Below are 17,593 nucleotides of genomic sequence, written 5' to 3' on the forward strand. Positions count from 1 at the left end.
TTATTGATAAGACGGTGCATAAATATCAAATAAATATGTTTTATCGATTGGTATGACTTGCCACCGTACCACATAACTGACGGACAAAATATAGCATGCACTGTTTTTGTTTGATGGTGGCTCAAAATGAAACAAAAAACGAAATGATTATTCGATGGTGATGTATTTGATACGGGTAATGACAGCTGTGTTAAGTTTGTAACGTTTGTACCTTTTTGGTCAAATCCAATTTTCAAATGAGTGAGTAGTGTTTAACGACGCTTTTAAAAGTACGCCATTTATATCACGGCGTGTTAACTTAATGTGGGAGAAAAGCCCGAAGTGATGCAGGTCTTAGACGTTTACCACTTCGGTGAAACCCACGAGCACGGGCATGGTGCTGACAAACCCAGAAATATAATCAGGGCGAACCGGGATTCGAACCGACAATCAAAGGTTTCTGGCGTGCCCAAGGGACGCAACTCTGCACAGCGAATCGTGGCGCCTTAGACGACTGGGCCACCCGTGCCCCCAAATTTTCAAATGAATACTTTCTTTTGCCCGGCAATTTATACCTCCTGTTATTGTCTCTGACTTATGTGTGTGGGAAAGGTAACCTTTTAGAAAATTAAATTGTTTAAAGCATATTATATGACAGTATACGTATTTTGCTTCCTATAAAACAATAACATTAGTGAGCCATTTACAAGTATATAAATCTATTTTTTAATAATTTTTTTATAATCACGTCAATGGATACATCATGTTATAATTAAAGGGTGTATTTCATTATATAAATATAAATCTTGCTATTTACGTTATTTAAACATGTTTAATTGTGTATTCGGATCAAAATCTGTTTCCCATAAAAACATATTACGTCACATTATATGTATATTTGTTCCCGCTGAAAGGAGTTGGCTTAGTTTTAATACCTTCCCTATACACACCCAACAAGCCGTGGTAAATGTTATTGTTGGTAAACACCGACTGTACGATCTACACAGTGTAATCATTATCGAACCGCGCCAGTCAGTAAAGATTACTAATTCAATAATGTAGACTGGGTTAATCTAAGATCAGCTTGACAGTGAGATCGGGGCTTCCCCAGGGCTTGTCGTGTTCCGATTGTGACGTCATCCCGCAAGCGGCAAGGTGAATGGGATTCTAAAAATAGCATCAAACCGGTTACTCGTGAACAGGTTGAAACGGTGGCGCGTTCATCGAGCAGATGGCATAGCTTCGGGAAAGAAATTGACCGACATCCGACAAAACCCAAGAGCTTTGCCCTTCGATACAGTTTCAGAATGACCAACCGACAGTTCAGTTTTCTTATTTTCGTCCTGTTTCTTCTCCTTGCGGCCCTAGCACTGACTCTTATCGGAGTGTTGACCGAGTACTGGTATTTTGTTGAAGCCGATTCGAACCTAAACGAGACTATGCAGCGAGAGTGGAACTATAATTATGGATTGTGGAAAAAATGTTACCCTGACATACCCCAAGGTAGGTGTATGTGTATATTTACATAGAAAGTGTCACCACTCATGGTCATTTTATTTTGAAAATATTAATAAATGAGGTCATGTGTCGAATATAGGACACGGAGTGTGATTATGATATGCTTCCGCGACCGGACAAGTCCTATTTTCATAAGATATTCCTGCCTGTGTACCTGTGCATAATCGTCAACGTAGGGTCTATTTATGTGACAATACTGGTATAAGAAGTATTTATTCAAATGTGATATCGTTCTACTACACAAAATACCACGTGATTGACTGACAGTCGTGCATGCCTTCCTTGTACATTTCGGAGTCGCCATGGCAACCAGGTAGATATCACAGCAATCACAAGGGCGTGATGACATCGCATATTCAACATTTTATGGCGTAGGGTGTGTTACTAGTACTTAAGTAGGGAGTTGATAGATTCTAGTTACGGTGTAGTTGATTGTACGAATAGATATTGATTTGTTTTCGCGGTGTGTGTGTTCGGCTACGCACGTGACCTAATGGTGTGCTTGGACGTGACAATGTTGTGGTATTGGATTTTAAGGTATGACCGCAATCACGGCACGCTGTTTGAGTATTGTAAGCAAGTGAGTTTATGATTGTGGGTAATGTCCAGATCAACCTTTAGCCAAAGGAGAAATGTAAATACACAAACACACATTATAATAAATAACTATGTAGCTATCCATTTATGATAATATTGAAGGCACTGATCCATTTATTTTCGTAACATGCAATTAAACACGAATGGTATGCGTAAAGATGTACACTGACATGTGAATCAGATCTAGAGCATAACGATATCACACAAAACACGGTAATAAAATGTCAATGTATTGAACACACCTGACATGACATGTCAATGTGTTAGTGCAAACATGTCAATGTGTTAGTCAAATCGTATCATTGTAATTAGTCAAACATGCTAATGTATCAGTCAAAAAGTGTCATTGTATTGGACAAAACATGGAAATGTTTAAGTCAAACATAATAATATTGTAGTCAAAATACGTCAATGTATTAGTGAAACAATAATGTATTGGACTACATGTCAATGTATTGGTCACATAATTTATCAGACAAAATATGTCAATGTAGTTGTCAAACAATAATGTATTAGACGAAATATGTCAATGTATTAGCCAAACATAATATTGAATTGGACAAAACATGTCAATGTTTTGGTCAAATAATGTGCTAGACAAAACGTGTCAATGTATTAGACAAACATCATAACGTATTATACCAAACATGTCAATGTTTTGGTCACATAACGTTTTTGACAAAACATGTTAATGGATAAGAACAAAATAATAAATTAATGTATTAAACAAAATATGACAGTTTTTTAGTCAAACATAATTGTGTATTAGTGAAAACATCAATGTTTAAGTCAAACCATATCAGATTATTAAATTGTCAATGTATCGGACAAAATACATCAATACACTGGTCAAAACATGTAATTTAATAAAACAGTTCATATGCAAAACAACATGTCCACGACTTTTGTATTTCATGAGTGAGTGAGTATGGTTTTATGCCGCTTTTAGCAATATTCCACCAATATCACGCCGGGGGACACCAGAAATGGGCTTCACACATTGTACCCATGTCGGGAATCGAAGCCGGGTCTTCGGCGTGACGAGCGAACGCTTTAACCACTAGGCTACCCGACCGCCCCTGAATTTCATTAGACACCCGGCCATGTTACACATGTGTACCGGGCACACAGACCCACCAAACTATACAACATGTCGACACAATGGTACGTTTTATTATGTTGCGCAACATATGCATATGCTACACTCATGCTTCACGACTTCAGAAACAACCCATTGAAAAGGAAAAGGACAAAAAGTGCCATCGAAACTGCCTCAGTATATATATATCCATGTATAGGATCGGCCCTTCGCTTCATCGGTCATGCATACGTGAAATATGTTGAGGTATATTAGAAGGAGAAATACAATATACATGGTAAATATAAGGATGAGATGCGACTATTGAAGGAAATTAGTAGGCGTTCCGAGCTGATCGTTGTGGCGGATATTGCAACAACCTTGTCATTCGTAGTGCCTTTTCTGTTGTGTAACCTGCTTCTCAATCTGTTCGGGGCGGTCGGGTAGCCTAGTGGTTAAAGCGTTCGCTCGTCACGCCGAAGACCCGGCTTCGATTCCCGACATGGGTACAATGTGTGAAGCCCATTTCTGGTGTCCCCCGGCGTGATATTGGTGGAATATTGCTAAAAGCGGCGTAAAACCATACTCACTCACTCACTCTCAATCTGTTCCTTCAGTTATACCCTGATGTGTCTGTTGACACAGTTTGAATAAATCACAGTGGTGGTTATACCCCGGAGTTTGCTTTAGGACATTAGAATTTTGTGTAGACATTATTCTGAGCGTCAAGTTCAAGTTGTAGAAAGGGTTTATAGAAAAAGGCCCTACCACACCTGAACACGGCCACAGACGCTCTGGTCAAAGTTCTTTTTTGTTTGTGGCCAACTTTTAATGCAGCTGTTTTAACCTTTTAGTGTGGCCATTTTAAATTTTGTTTAGTGTGGTGACAAGGGCATCTTCCCGAGGCAAGAGAATTTACTGACTATACAAGTCCAGTTTCCACCCTTGCCGAACTAGGCTGCAATTATGGAGTTACATTTTGGCTGAACTAACGATTTTATTCCAATCGAAATCGCGCAACGAACTGGACATCCGGTTCGTAAACAACATGGATTTCAACGTGAAGAGGGGGCACGGATGGCCCAGTCGTCTAAGGCGCCGCGATTCGCTGTGCAGAGTTGCGTCCCTTGGGCACGCTAGAAACCTATGATTGTGGGTTCGAATCCCGGTTCGCCCCAATTTTGTTTCTAGGTTTGTCAGCACCATACCCGCGATATGACTGGAATACTGTTAAAAGCGGCGTTAAACCCAAATTACTCACTCACTCACTCAACGTGCAGATTTTTGTCGACAGCAAGATTTGCAAAGCATGTGTACCGCCAACTGGGCGTCGACAAATAAATTCTTTAATGTTTTTGATCAAAGTGCTCACGTGATTTGATGAACATCGCGAGGTAAGACCCGTTTTATTACACTATAGATCTTGATTATCAATCAGATCGTCTTGACTGGTCGCCGCCATTTTGTTTGAAGCCAATGCAAGTGAAATGGAATCTGATTGGTCAGTAGGAGGAACATATAAGGGACATAACTCGTAATAGCCATTGGTGGCGCTACGATCGAGCCTGGACATTCCAGCCTAGTTCGGCAAGAGTGTAAAGTGGACTTTTTAAGTCAGTTAACTTCCTTGCCTCGGGCAGATGTGACTAGGGTGTCTGTGGCCCTTTTGACCTCTTCTTCTTTAGAGGGTGGGGGATGACCTTTTTATGTGGCCGTTTTGACTTTTTCATGTGTCTGTGTGGACAAGAGTGTCCGTGAGCCCTTTCACCTGTTCCCGTAGAAAGTAGGTTTATATACTTGTGGTTGTACTTCATCGTCGCCGGGGGCACGGGTGGCCCAGTCGTCTAAGGCGCCGCGATTCGCTGTGCAGAGTTGCGTCCCTTGGGCACGCCAGAAACCTATGATTGTTGGTTCGAATCCCGGTTCGCCCCGATTATATTTCTAGGTTTGTCAGCACCATACCCGTGCTCGTGGGTTTCACCGAAGTGGTAAACGTCTGAGACCTGCATCACTTCGGGCTTTCCTCCCACATTAAGCTGACACGCCGTGATATAACTGGAATATTGTTAAAAGCGGCCTTAAACACAGATCACTCACTCACTCATCATCGCCACCGTGCAAATTATCATAAGTAATCAATCATTTATTTTAAGAAATGAAGTAAAACTCATTTCAAAACAATTATCAAACATTTTCACACATTCATTTTCCAAAGACGTTACAGCGGTAGGTCACGTGTGAAATCAACAACCCTAGGAAGACATTTCAGTACGCCATGTCAATTTCGGCCTATATAGAACAAACATCTCTTTGTTCGTCGCTCTCGTGTGATGTGAACTGAGCAGTGGTATCCTTACAGCGATCTTTATCCTTACGCTAACCACATGTCTCCATTTACGGGTGTCGCCTGTTCAAGATGACCAGCTTTCTGCTTGTTATTAGTTCAATTTCCTTTGTTGTGAGAAAATCCGGGAATAATGAGCGGGTATTATGTGTCAGTGATAGCGAGGGAGAATACTGGATGTGTGACAAGGGGCGAGACGAGCTTGATGCCCTGGATTGACTGGTGACAGGCTAGGTTCTTCATCATTAGAGAAAAACTAACGAAAGGCTTTGACGACACAGATAACTATTTTCCCATCTTCTACGTTTCTTTGATAAGAACGTGGATTTGTTACAAGACTATCCCCCGAGGAACGTCAATGTCCGGCGATTATGTACTCCTACAGGTTGGGCTGAACGTTGTGAAATGAATGTCAGTGTTTTCCTTATAACGAGGCTGTGGGGTAGCATAGTGATTAAAGCGTTGTCTCGTCACGCCGAAGATCCAATGTCTCCTCTCCCAATTTCTGGTGTCCCCCGCCCTGATATTGCTGGAATATTGCAAAGCGGCGAAAAACCATACCCACTAAATCCGTATCATGATATAACGTTTCATTGAACTATCTGTAATGAATGTCAACATCTCTGGTATTTGTTGAGGGTCATTGTGGTAAATCTCAGTCCACGTTGTTAATTGAAATGTTAATAAAACCACGAGTAGGGTTACTCACCGTTCTAATATGTTTAGCAATAGGTGAGTGAGTGAGTTTGATTTTACGCCGCTTTTAGCAATATTCCAGCAATATCACGGCGGGGGACACCAAAAATTGGCTTCACACATTGTACCCATGTCGGGAATCGAACCCGGGACGTCGGCGTGACGAGCGAACGCTTTTACCACCAGGCTACCCGACCGCCCCTTTAGCAATAGGACAGGAATACTGCACCTGGGGTACTAACTCTGTTTCGTATGGAGTTTCCCTGTGTAAATTCTCCATCACAAGGTGTCCTCTATACTAACATTTTTTCCCAGAAATACCGTTATCTAATTTTTAAAAATTAATATATGTTTGCAAAATATAAAATCAAATCCAAATGGAGCCCAGAACAGTGCTTAGTTTCAGGCCTGAAGATCTGAGGTCGCATTAGGTGAACTTTCTAATCTGCCAATCAGCATCAAGACTTCTTAGCTCTTGGAATACGTGAGCGAAGCATTCAGACTAGCGTATCTGATTACTGTAACTCAAAAAGAAATATTATGCCAAATCATTCTACTTTGAGTTGGATTCATTTTTAAATTATTCTCTTGGGTCTGGGAGACAGACAAGGTGTCTTCAGTACCCCATGGTTGTCATGGAAACCGATTAGCGAGGATCGGGTGGCATGTGAGCCCTCTGACTGTGAATCATCGTCAAATCGACCGTAATGCACTGTCATAAATTGTTCATAATCATATAATTATTAATATTGTCTATTTCTTTGTAATGATTCCACATGATTGTTGATGTTTGTAAGTTTTCACACACAGTACACCTTAACGCCGATAAGTTAATACGGACATATGTTACTCCGAACGATTCACGGGGACGTCGTCGGGGCTGAAGGGGTTCACTGTATATATTCCTCGAAGTGAGTGAGGGAGTTGGAAACGTCGCTTTTAACAGTTTGCAAGTTATATCACGGCGTGGCACCTTAATGTGGAAGGAAAGCTCGAAGTGAGGCAGGTCTCAGACGTTTACCACTTTGATGAAACCCACGAGCACGGGTATTGTGCTGACAGACCCAGAAACATAATCAGGGCGAATCGAGATTCGAACCCACGAACGTCCTCACAGCGAGTTGCGAGTTGGCTACTTGGCTACCTGTGTCCCCGAAATAACAACCAGGTTTGTGCGTCGACCTCAGGACGGCCTCAGCATTCACCTGTTACCACTGACGGGACAGCGAACATGATTTATGATACAAGCGACATGTTAATTGACACGTGTAGCCATGTATTATCCCACATATGTTGGTAGAAGAACATAAGTGAAACGCTCCCAGCAGTTGTTATAGTAGCGCTGTGCCTTGTGATTTATGTTTGTGTGTAAATGTACATGAACCAGACATTTATGTGTTTATCGCTATTCCTTTCTCAGTCTTTTTCTCGTTTGTTGTAAGAGGCGACTGAAGGCATTAGGTGGTCAGGTTCGGTGACTTGGTTGATGCATGTCGCATCCCAATTGCTTGGATCGATGCTCATGATGTCAATCACTGGATTGTCTGGTCCAGACTGGATTATTTACAGACCGCCGTCATATAGCTGGAATATTGCTGAGTACGGCGTAAAACAACACACAAACAAACAAACAAAACAGGTTGGCTTAGTGCCTTGAGGCTAAGCTGACAGTCGCGGAGATGTGTAAGGCTTGTTCAGCTACTTATAAGCCAAAATGGTTCATTCTTTATAATGCAATTTACACGTCCCCATAGCTTGCCCTTTCATGGGAATATGTCAGATATAAGACGTTGCTTGATGGTACGCATGCTTCACGTTTGTCGTGGGGCGGTTGGGTAGCTTAGTGGTTGAAGCGTTCGCTCGTCACGCCGAAGACCGAGTTCGATTCCCCACATGGGTACAATGTGTGAAGCCAATTTCTGGTGTCCCCTGTCGTGATATTGCTGGAATATTGCTAAAAGTGGCGTAAAACCATACTCACTCACGTTTGTCGTACATACCCGGTATTTTTGGTTTTTTTATCTGGCGCAAATAGATGCATGCGATATAATCCTGATCTTCCTTTGTAGACGAGAACAAATAACCGTATGTTGATTTTCTTTGTAATCAAAGTTACAAGATTTGCATGAAAGATCTTAGTGCTACGATTATTGCAACTCCTATGCTTTAACATAGACTTCTAGATCCAACTCAACGTTGGCTTGGTTTTATCAGGTTCAGCATGTCCGTGATAATTGTGGATTATAGTTTACTAAACAAATGTACCAAGCCAGTGGCACTAGCCGTCATATAGTTGGAATAGTGCTGAGTGCGGCGTTAAACAAAATAATTCCAAGCCAGTGGGACAAAAAATAAATAAATCAGGCTACGTGAAGTAAAAGGAAGAAACGTCATTGCATAGGCCATCCCTGTGGTTAAGGGTCGATGACAGTGAACAACAACAGGTTGAAAACATGTACAACAACCAACTGGTCGTCATCCTCGATTATCAAGAGTATTACATCTCCATTTCATAGGATAAATACCCGGAACTCATTCGACACCAAAATTTAATTTTGGAAGTATCCTCACCATCCCCATCTCTAATATTACAAAAAAACCCATCTCAGTAAAGGTGTCTTATGAACGGACCCATGAAGATTCCGGGTCAGACATGGTTGTCGTAAGAGGCGACTAAGGGGATCGGGTGGTCAGGCTCGCTGACTTGGCTGATGCATGTCATCGATTTCCCATTGCGTAGATCGATGCTCATGGTGTCAATCACTGGATTGTCTGGTCCAGACTCGATTATTTACGGACCGCCGTCATATAGCTTGAATAATGCTGAATGCGTCGTTAAACAACAAACAAACGAACTCTTCTAAACGTGAGTTCGGCATATCCAATTTCTAATCTGTGGCCTCTAACGAGCGAGCCCTCAATACACACAATCTAACCAGAAGACTTATGAATTAGGTATTTGCTAGAAACAAATGGTTTCCTGAATATTCAAATTTAATGCAGGGAAGTCTTTGTGCAACGAGGCATCCCTGGGATGAAGCATTGGATCGTCACGCCGAACACCCGGGTTCGATTTCCAACATGGGTACAATCTGTGAAGCCCATTTCTGGTGTCTCTATCGTGACATTGCTTGAACTTTGCTAAAAAAAAACATACTCACTCAGGCATTCCTAGTTGTATTTGAAACAGTATGCAACAAAGCGAGTTGAGTTCTGATGACATCACCGTTTGTTTCAATCAGGAAGTGACAGCGTAATTTGATTGGAAGTTATTTTTAGCGTAGTGTCATTCGAACCGTCTTGATGTATGTCGGAGCCAAATGGACCCGCATGGCATATGGGCTCCGTAATAAACATTATCTCGAGATATTTGAGTTGCACATATTAACAAAATGCAATTATTTTCTTGAACGTGTTAAACTATCAGTCTTTTGATGGAAACATGCATGGAGTTGACAAATTAAACTCAGTAATTCTTGAAAGCACTCTGCCTCGTAATTCATGCGTATGTTGCCAAGTTATGTCCTTACTTAGTCACTCTCACATGATCGCAGCACGGTTACCTTTACATTTAGATTTTTTTCGACTAAATGTTGTAGCGTGTCTTCTGTTAGTATTAATGTACGTGGGCTGTGCTACAGTTTGACGTTATATGCTAAGTTACCACGGACAGGATACAATATCTGTGAAATGAACAAATGCCCAAGTATTTACTGACATTGCAAACAGAGCATCTTTTACGTACTTTGTAAATTAAGTATTGATACTTGTAGCAGATCAATGATGTGTACATTTCATTGACAGTTTGTTCTTTGGCCATTGACGGAAAGTAAACAATTGTTGATGGCTACAGGAGGTCGTGTTTGTCGCCGCGATAGCTCATGAATATATTGCCTCGTCACAACTCTCCCCAGTGAGATTGGGAGCTGGATGGGGGCCCGTGTTCCCAAAGGCTTGTCTAATTGAACTTGTAAACTGGGTACCCTGGGGTCAACATCTTGGAGACCCAGGGTAGGATGTGTTCCCAACTCTGCATTGCTGGTCGTAAAAACGATTACATTAGCAACCCGTGCACGCACGCACGCACGCACGCATACGAATTACTCGAAATGCCTGCTGAGCGTGGATAGTACATTTATATCGATGGCATACGCTTAAGAAGGAATATATACATTTAGTAGAATGAACGTTTTATCATGATCCGGTATCGTTTGTTGTATCACCGATTGTAATAATATATTTCTGAGTGCAACGAACAAATATTGAATGTCACAGATCAAGCGTGTCTCATGTCTTAGGTTTTAATTACAGTTATTTTAAACAGATCTATTACGCTATGAGTTGATGACTTATGATGAAGCCGCAGTAAAGACTTGCTTTTTGAATATGACGTCGGTGGGATTCTTATGTTTTCTCACCAACATACACATGTAGGTTAAACACCATAGGCTAAACAACAAGTTGGCGACTCGCCAACACTCATTTACTTCCGTATTCCATAAAGGGACATAACTCTCGATTTTATTGCTGCTTACGTACCCGCTATTGCGGGTATCTCTCGACAAGAACTATCAGCCATGTTTCTGCATTTATGCCAGTTTCAACATTCGACATTCAGAAACTATTGCCGAGCGCATTTATGTTCTAATTGAAATAAACAACCTTTTAGATTCCCAAGGAAAGAGCGTTTGATATGAGATATTGTGGCGTGAACTGCAATACGTTTGAGTGAAATTGACACGTAAAGCTTGGGAGTAAGTTTGAAGGCTTGTAATCTTTATAAAAAAAGGCAAAGATCGATTGTCTTTACATTTGTCTCCCAGTCAAGGTTCGGTGTATTTATTTTAAATCTGACAGATGAGAGTCGCTGAGCCTACTAAAGTCAAAGATTTGCCACTAATCGATATTTATTTGGCCGACGTTCTTGATATGCAACACTGTGAGAGTATGCTACGTACAAGTGTACAACAAAGCCTATGGGAATAAAGGGTTCCATTTCAATAAAATAAGCGTGTCTGTGTGAAGGTGATACATACATGTTTATATGTTTGTCAACTTGTTTGATCGTAAAATAAAAACGCATTGATTTGTTTTTTTTTTATAATCCTGTGAGATGTTTGATGATGTAGTTTGACGATGCGTTGCGCCATTCTCATAATAGGAGACTCGTTTGAGGATCGGTGGCCGCAGTGAATCCTTCATTCGTGCAGAGTCACTTCTGGCAGCATAGGGGCGGTGGGGTAGTCTAGAGGTTAAAGCTTTCGCTCGTTACCCCGAAGTGCCGGGTTCGGCCCCCACATGTGTACAATATGTGAAGCTCATTTCTTATGTACTGGTAATAATAATCCTTGAATATTGCTACTAGTGACGTAAACCCATACTAAACCATGCATCCCTGCACCACCCACTGTCTTGCAGACCTTGCATTCCGAAGACTGATTGCAAAATAACCTGGAGAGACTACTGTCTGATGTTCTGAATTCTCCGAGGTTGAAGGGTGGATGTTGCGTCTTGAGGCCAACTGTCATCTATTTGAATTATATCCCGGTATACCGAAGGAAGGGTCATGATGCCTTTGAGCGACCAACATCTTCCCGAGGCAAGGGAGTTAACTGACTATTAAAGTCCATTTTCAACCCTTGCCGAACTAGGCTGGTATTATGGAGTTACATTTTGGCTGGACTAACAAGTCTATGCATAGTCATAAATCGCGAACCGAAATCGAAATCCGGTTCGTAAACTGTTATGCAGATTTCGGTCGATTGCAGGATTTGCAAAGCATGTGCACCGCCAACTCGTTGTCAACAGATATTATTCTAATCTTTTCAAGTTTTTAATCAAGGTGCTCACATGATTTGATGCACTTCGCGATGTAAGACCCGTTTTATCATAATATAGATCTTGATTGTCGATCAGATCGTCCTGTCTTGGCGCCGCCATTTTGTTTGAAACAAATGCAAGTGACACGAGAGGTGGAATCTGATTGGTCAATAGGAGAGGCATAGAAGAGACATGACTCGTAAGAGCCACTGGTGGCGCTACGATCGAGCCCAGGAATTCCAGCCTTGTTCGGCAAGGGTGGATACTGGACTTTTAAAGTCAGTTAACTCTCTTGCCTCGGGAAGATGAGCGACCAACTGCCATCTGGTTGACTGTATGCCCTAGTAGCCACAATAAAGCAGATCATTGAGCCACGGTCTGGCCTATTAAAGGAATATATCCACGTCGCGATGATTTAACGGCTATATAGGCATTCTGACAGAAGCAGGAAATAGAACACCAAGTCAATATGTATTTTCTTCAGCCAACCTGACCTCATTTCTTTACAATTTTGCTCAAGGTTTCATCAAGCCTTTCCTTGACAGCTTGACACACCCTGTTTCACCCGCCGTGATATTGCTTGAAAATTGTTAAAGACGTCGTAAAACTATACTCACTCACACTCTATATCACACATTACACAAACGTTAAGGGAGAAAACCACGATATACTTGGCTAATTATTTGACTTGCACGAAAATATCAACAGTCCTATTTATGTAAAATGCACAAATTCTTTGAAATGTATCATAACGTCATCAACGGTCGATTCATCATTCTTTTATAAAATTATGTAAAATTTCACATTCTAAATCATATTTCCCCTAACGAAAATCAATACCAAATCTCAACTCGTCTTTTTTGCGTACTTTATCTAAAAATCTGCAATTTATAAATAAGCAGAGCATATTCTTCCTACATAATAGCCTCGTTTTCGGCCAAATCTCGTCCATGTGACAAGTCACGGGAGATTTCACTGCTAACTTCAATTTACTCGCAGAGTAACTGGTCAAATTTATTTTGGCGTCGACCTCTTCCGTTACATCCCAAGAGAACATTGATGATCGATTTTACACGAAAAATGATGTATTCTGAAATGTAATTTCAGCACAGTGGGAGCTCGCGGTCTCCGTTGGGGGTTGTGTCTCATCTCTTGGACTGACTTAAAGTAGGACCGACCTCGCTCAGACGTCTTCGTATCACATCTAGTTCAGAGAAATCCTTGCTTGGCGTTTTTGGAATGGTTCATTATTCTACACTGCAATTGCAATGGGACACGTGGTACTGTGACGGTAGCAGTATGCTTGTCACTTCGTCAGTTTTCGTAGTGGTTCATTTGAGGTTTAACCTATCCAGTTATCTCCCTTTGATGACGAAAACATTCCAATGGTGGCGTTAGGTTGTAGGTTGTATTTTGTTCAGGATTATTTGATGTATTGGTGGTGTTAGATCGACTCATATAATGAGCGTCGGGATAACCATTACATATATTAATCTATATTCCGAGACCGTTTTCGTGGTCAAGTAGCGAATCCGTCGCCCGGAGAGCGGAAGGTCGGTGGTTCGATCCACGACCGCGTCATACCAAAAGACGTCAAAAGATGGTACTTTTTTTACCCTGCTCGACATAATGGGGCTAAAACAATGACTTTTCGTCTCAGATGGAGTACACTGTGTCTTGGTGGGGTATCAGTGTTGAACTGCGACATGGTAGTATGGAAAACACTGCATAAATCCTACGAGAAACCGCTGCTCAATTTTTCGCACGGCATGTGAGTGGGTTAACACTATAAAACCGGCATCAATCCGCACACACACCGGGGGCACGGGTGGCCCAGTCAGCTGAGGCGCCGCGTCCCTTGGGCACGCCAGAAACCCATGATTGTGGGTTCGAATCCCGGTTCACCCCGATTATGTTTCTAGGTTTGTCAACACCATACCCATGCTCATGGGTTTCATCGAAGTGGTAAACGTCAGAGACCTGCATCACTTCGGTCTTTCCTCCAACATTAACCTGACACGCCGCGCTATAACTGGAATACTGTTAAAAGCGCTGTTAAACCCAACTCACTCACTCTAGGATAGTACATTATGGGTTTACACTGGTGTACGGAGCACATTTAATTTGAAATAACAGTACATCGTGCAATACCGTTTTCCCATGTGTACATGCCCGGGTCTCAAGCCTTTAGTGCAGAATCGTCAGGTATCGTAAGTATATCGTATCGGCATAACTAGGATGATAATATCGTAAATGTATCGTTACTTGTACGTCACAAACCGATGAAAAGTGACAAGTGTCTCTTTGGGTAACCTTTTACCATCAGTATATAGTTGGTATCATTCCAGATTTGTTTGTGCGAACATTGACCTAAATTTGATATAACATAAATTAAGATCAGCATCATAATTTTAAAATCACCTTCTTATTTTCAAACATTGCCATATAAATGTATATTTTACAACAAATAACCATGGTCTACGTTCACCACCAATACCACTACAGCTTCTTAAATGAGTGACTCCGATAACAAAATACCTACTAGAAATTCATTCGTTGATCTGGCAAAATTCTGTTACTTTGAAATCCCGTATGATGCCGATGCATACTCGCAAGCTAACACCGCGCATGCCCGATCGTATTGATATCATTCCTAATCTGATTACAGATGATATGAATTATGCAAATGGTTTTGCTTCGCTTCTGATGACTAATGACATGCCCTTAAAGGACATTCCGAGTTTGAGTTGCATCCGTCACCTGTCAGGTTTAAGACTGCTGTCGTTCAAACACAAATCTCGTCCTAGTTTCCCGGTCCCATTGACTCCGATCACAGGCAGACATTGGAATGTAACCCATTTAATACAATGGCTTCCTTTTTTTTCATTTCAAAAGAGCATTATCAAACACGAAGCAATCACGCGTTAACTGATTTAATTCGAAATTGCCATCAAGTGAAACTGATTAAAAACTATGTCAATTTCCACACAAAAACTGTCCATTTCAGATATTTGTATATTCGCCTACACACGTGATCACTAGGTCGCCCGTTTCTGAAGATAAATGGCAAAAGATTGAAAAAACAAGCATACCCATGTTTTGTCACTTACGCACTAATGTCAAAACGTGGTTCGTCTAGGATTACTACGCGGCTTGAGCAACCTGTCCGCATGGGATGTGAAATTGGTTTGCAATTGACACGAGACGTCTGTCATCTCTGAGTCATCGGCAATGAATAGAAGAATGAAATTGACGATAGAGTGAGCACTCTGGGTTCAGGAAACAACACCCTTGTCACCGACCCATTTTATCTGCCATCAAACACATAACCAATGTTTATTAGTGGAAGCTTTTATCTCCAAGAGCAAATATTCAATTCTCTTGCTTGATCAGACAGCGAGAAATCCGAGCTGAGAGACATCATGATGCAACTAACAATACTAAAATGATCTGGACAGGTGCTTGTCCTATAACGAGGTAGGAAAACGCGTAAGGTTGTGTGCGTATTGATCGTTATAATGGGATATCATTACTCGATATGTATGTAAACACGCGCTTTCCCTTTAAACCTAACCTTTGAATATTTATATTGAGACACATTAATATTTAACCCAATTGTACAAAAGAAACGCAATACATGATTATTATGTCTCTCTTATCCGCGGTGTTTCGCACTCACGGTTGAGAGGGAACATATTGTCTCTATTTTCGGCTTGCCTTTATCTCATTCAAAATAATAACAGTTTTCAATTTGTTAGACCAGTACCATCCTCTAACATGGACGTCATGTTACTATCCGCAAACAATGACGTTATGTACTGTGATCGTCCAACAATGACGTTACCTTTAACATGAAACATCCTTCAAATAATGACGTTAATTATGAACTGAGCCATCCTCCAACATTGACGTAACTTATAATCGGTACTATCCGCCAACAATGACGTTACTTATGACGTGAACTATCCTTCAAACACTGGCAGTACCTATAACGGTATATAATCATTAATTAATTGGAACGTGTATTTAATCAACAAAACAATGACATTACGTATCATGCACCTGTACTGTCCTCCAAACAATGACATTACCTATCACCTGTACTATCCACCAAACAATGACATTACTTATCACCTGTACTATCCATCAAACGATGACATTACCTATCACGTGTACCATCCACTAAACAATTACATTACCTATCACGTGTACCATCCACCAAACAATGACATTACCTGTCACGTGTACCATCCACCAAACAATGACATTACCTATCACCTGGACTATCCACCAATCAATGACACTACCTATCACCTGTAGTATCCATCAAACAATGACATTACCTATCACCTGTACTATCCGCCCAACAATGACATTACCTATCACCCGTACTATCCACCAAACAATGACATTACGTATCACCTGTACTATCCATCAAACAATGACATTACCTATCACCTGTACCATTCACCAAACAGTGACATTACCTATCATGCACCTGTACTATCCACCAAACATTGACATTACCTATTACCTGTACTATCCTTGAAACAATGACATTACCTATCACCTGTACTATCCTTCAAACAATGACATTACCTATCACCTGTACCATCCACCAAACAATGACATTACCTATCACGTGTACCATCCACCAAACAATGACATTACCTATCACGTGTACCATCCACCAAACATTGACATTACCTATCACGTGTACTGTCCACCAAACGATGACATTACCTATAACCTGTACTGTCCACCAAACAATGACTTTACCTATCACGTGTACCATCCACCAAACATTGACATTACCTATCACCTGTACTGTCCACCAAACAATGACATTACCTATCACCTGTACCATTCACCAAACAGTGACATTACCTATCATGCACCTGTACTATCCACCAAACAATGACATTACCTATCACCCGTACTATCCACCAAACAATGACATTACCTATCACCCGTACTATCCACCAAACAATGACATTACGTATCACCTGTACTATCCATCAAACAATGACATTACCTATCACCTGTACCATTCACCAAACAGTGACATTACCTATCATGCACCTGTACTATCCACCAAACAATGACATTACCTATTACCTGTACTATCCTTGAAACAATGACATTACCTATCACCTGTACTATCCTTCAAACAATGACATTACCTATCACCTGTACCATCCACCAAACAATGACATTACCTATCACGTGTACCATCCACCAAACAATGACATTACCTATCACGTGTACCATCCACCAAACATTGACATTACCTATCACGTGTACTGTCCACCAAACGATGACATTACCTATAACCTGTACTGTCCACCAAACAATGACTTTACCTATCATGTGTACCATCCACCAAACAATGACATTACCTATCACGTGTACCATCCACCAAACAAAGACATTACCTATCACGTGTACTATCCACAAAACAATGACATTACCTATCACCTTTACTGTCCACCAAACGATGACATTACCTATCACGTGTACCATCCAGCAAACGATGACATTACCTATCACGTGTACCATCC

At 41.1% G+C, this 17,593-nt stretch overlaps 1 protein-coding gene across 1 annotated transcript in view; it reads left to right on the forward strand.

Moving 5' to 3' along the window:
- The first annotated feature begins 1,158 nt into the window (after window positions 1-1,158).
- The window catches only part of LOC124149377 (transmembrane protein 178A-like), a 34,865-nt gene continuing 18,430 nt past the window's right edge, over window positions 1,159-17,593 (forward strand). The window contains exon 1 of the mRNA XM_046520914.2: window positions 1,159-1,482. Coding sequence (XP_046376870.1) covers window positions 1,287-1,482 — 196 coding nt within the window. The 5' untranslated portion in view covers window positions 1,159-1,286. The remainder of the gene's footprint in view (window positions 1,483-17,593) is intronic.

The sequence above is a fragment of the Haliotis rufescens genome, unplaced genomic scaffold (assembly GCF_023055435.1).
Source record: "Haliotis rufescens isolate VD_foot unplaced genomic scaffold, xgHalRufe1.0.p SCAF_11, whole genome shotgun sequence".
Lineage (NCBI taxonomy): Eukaryota > Metazoa > Mollusca > Gastropoda > Lepetellida > Haliotidae > Haliotis > Haliotis rufescens.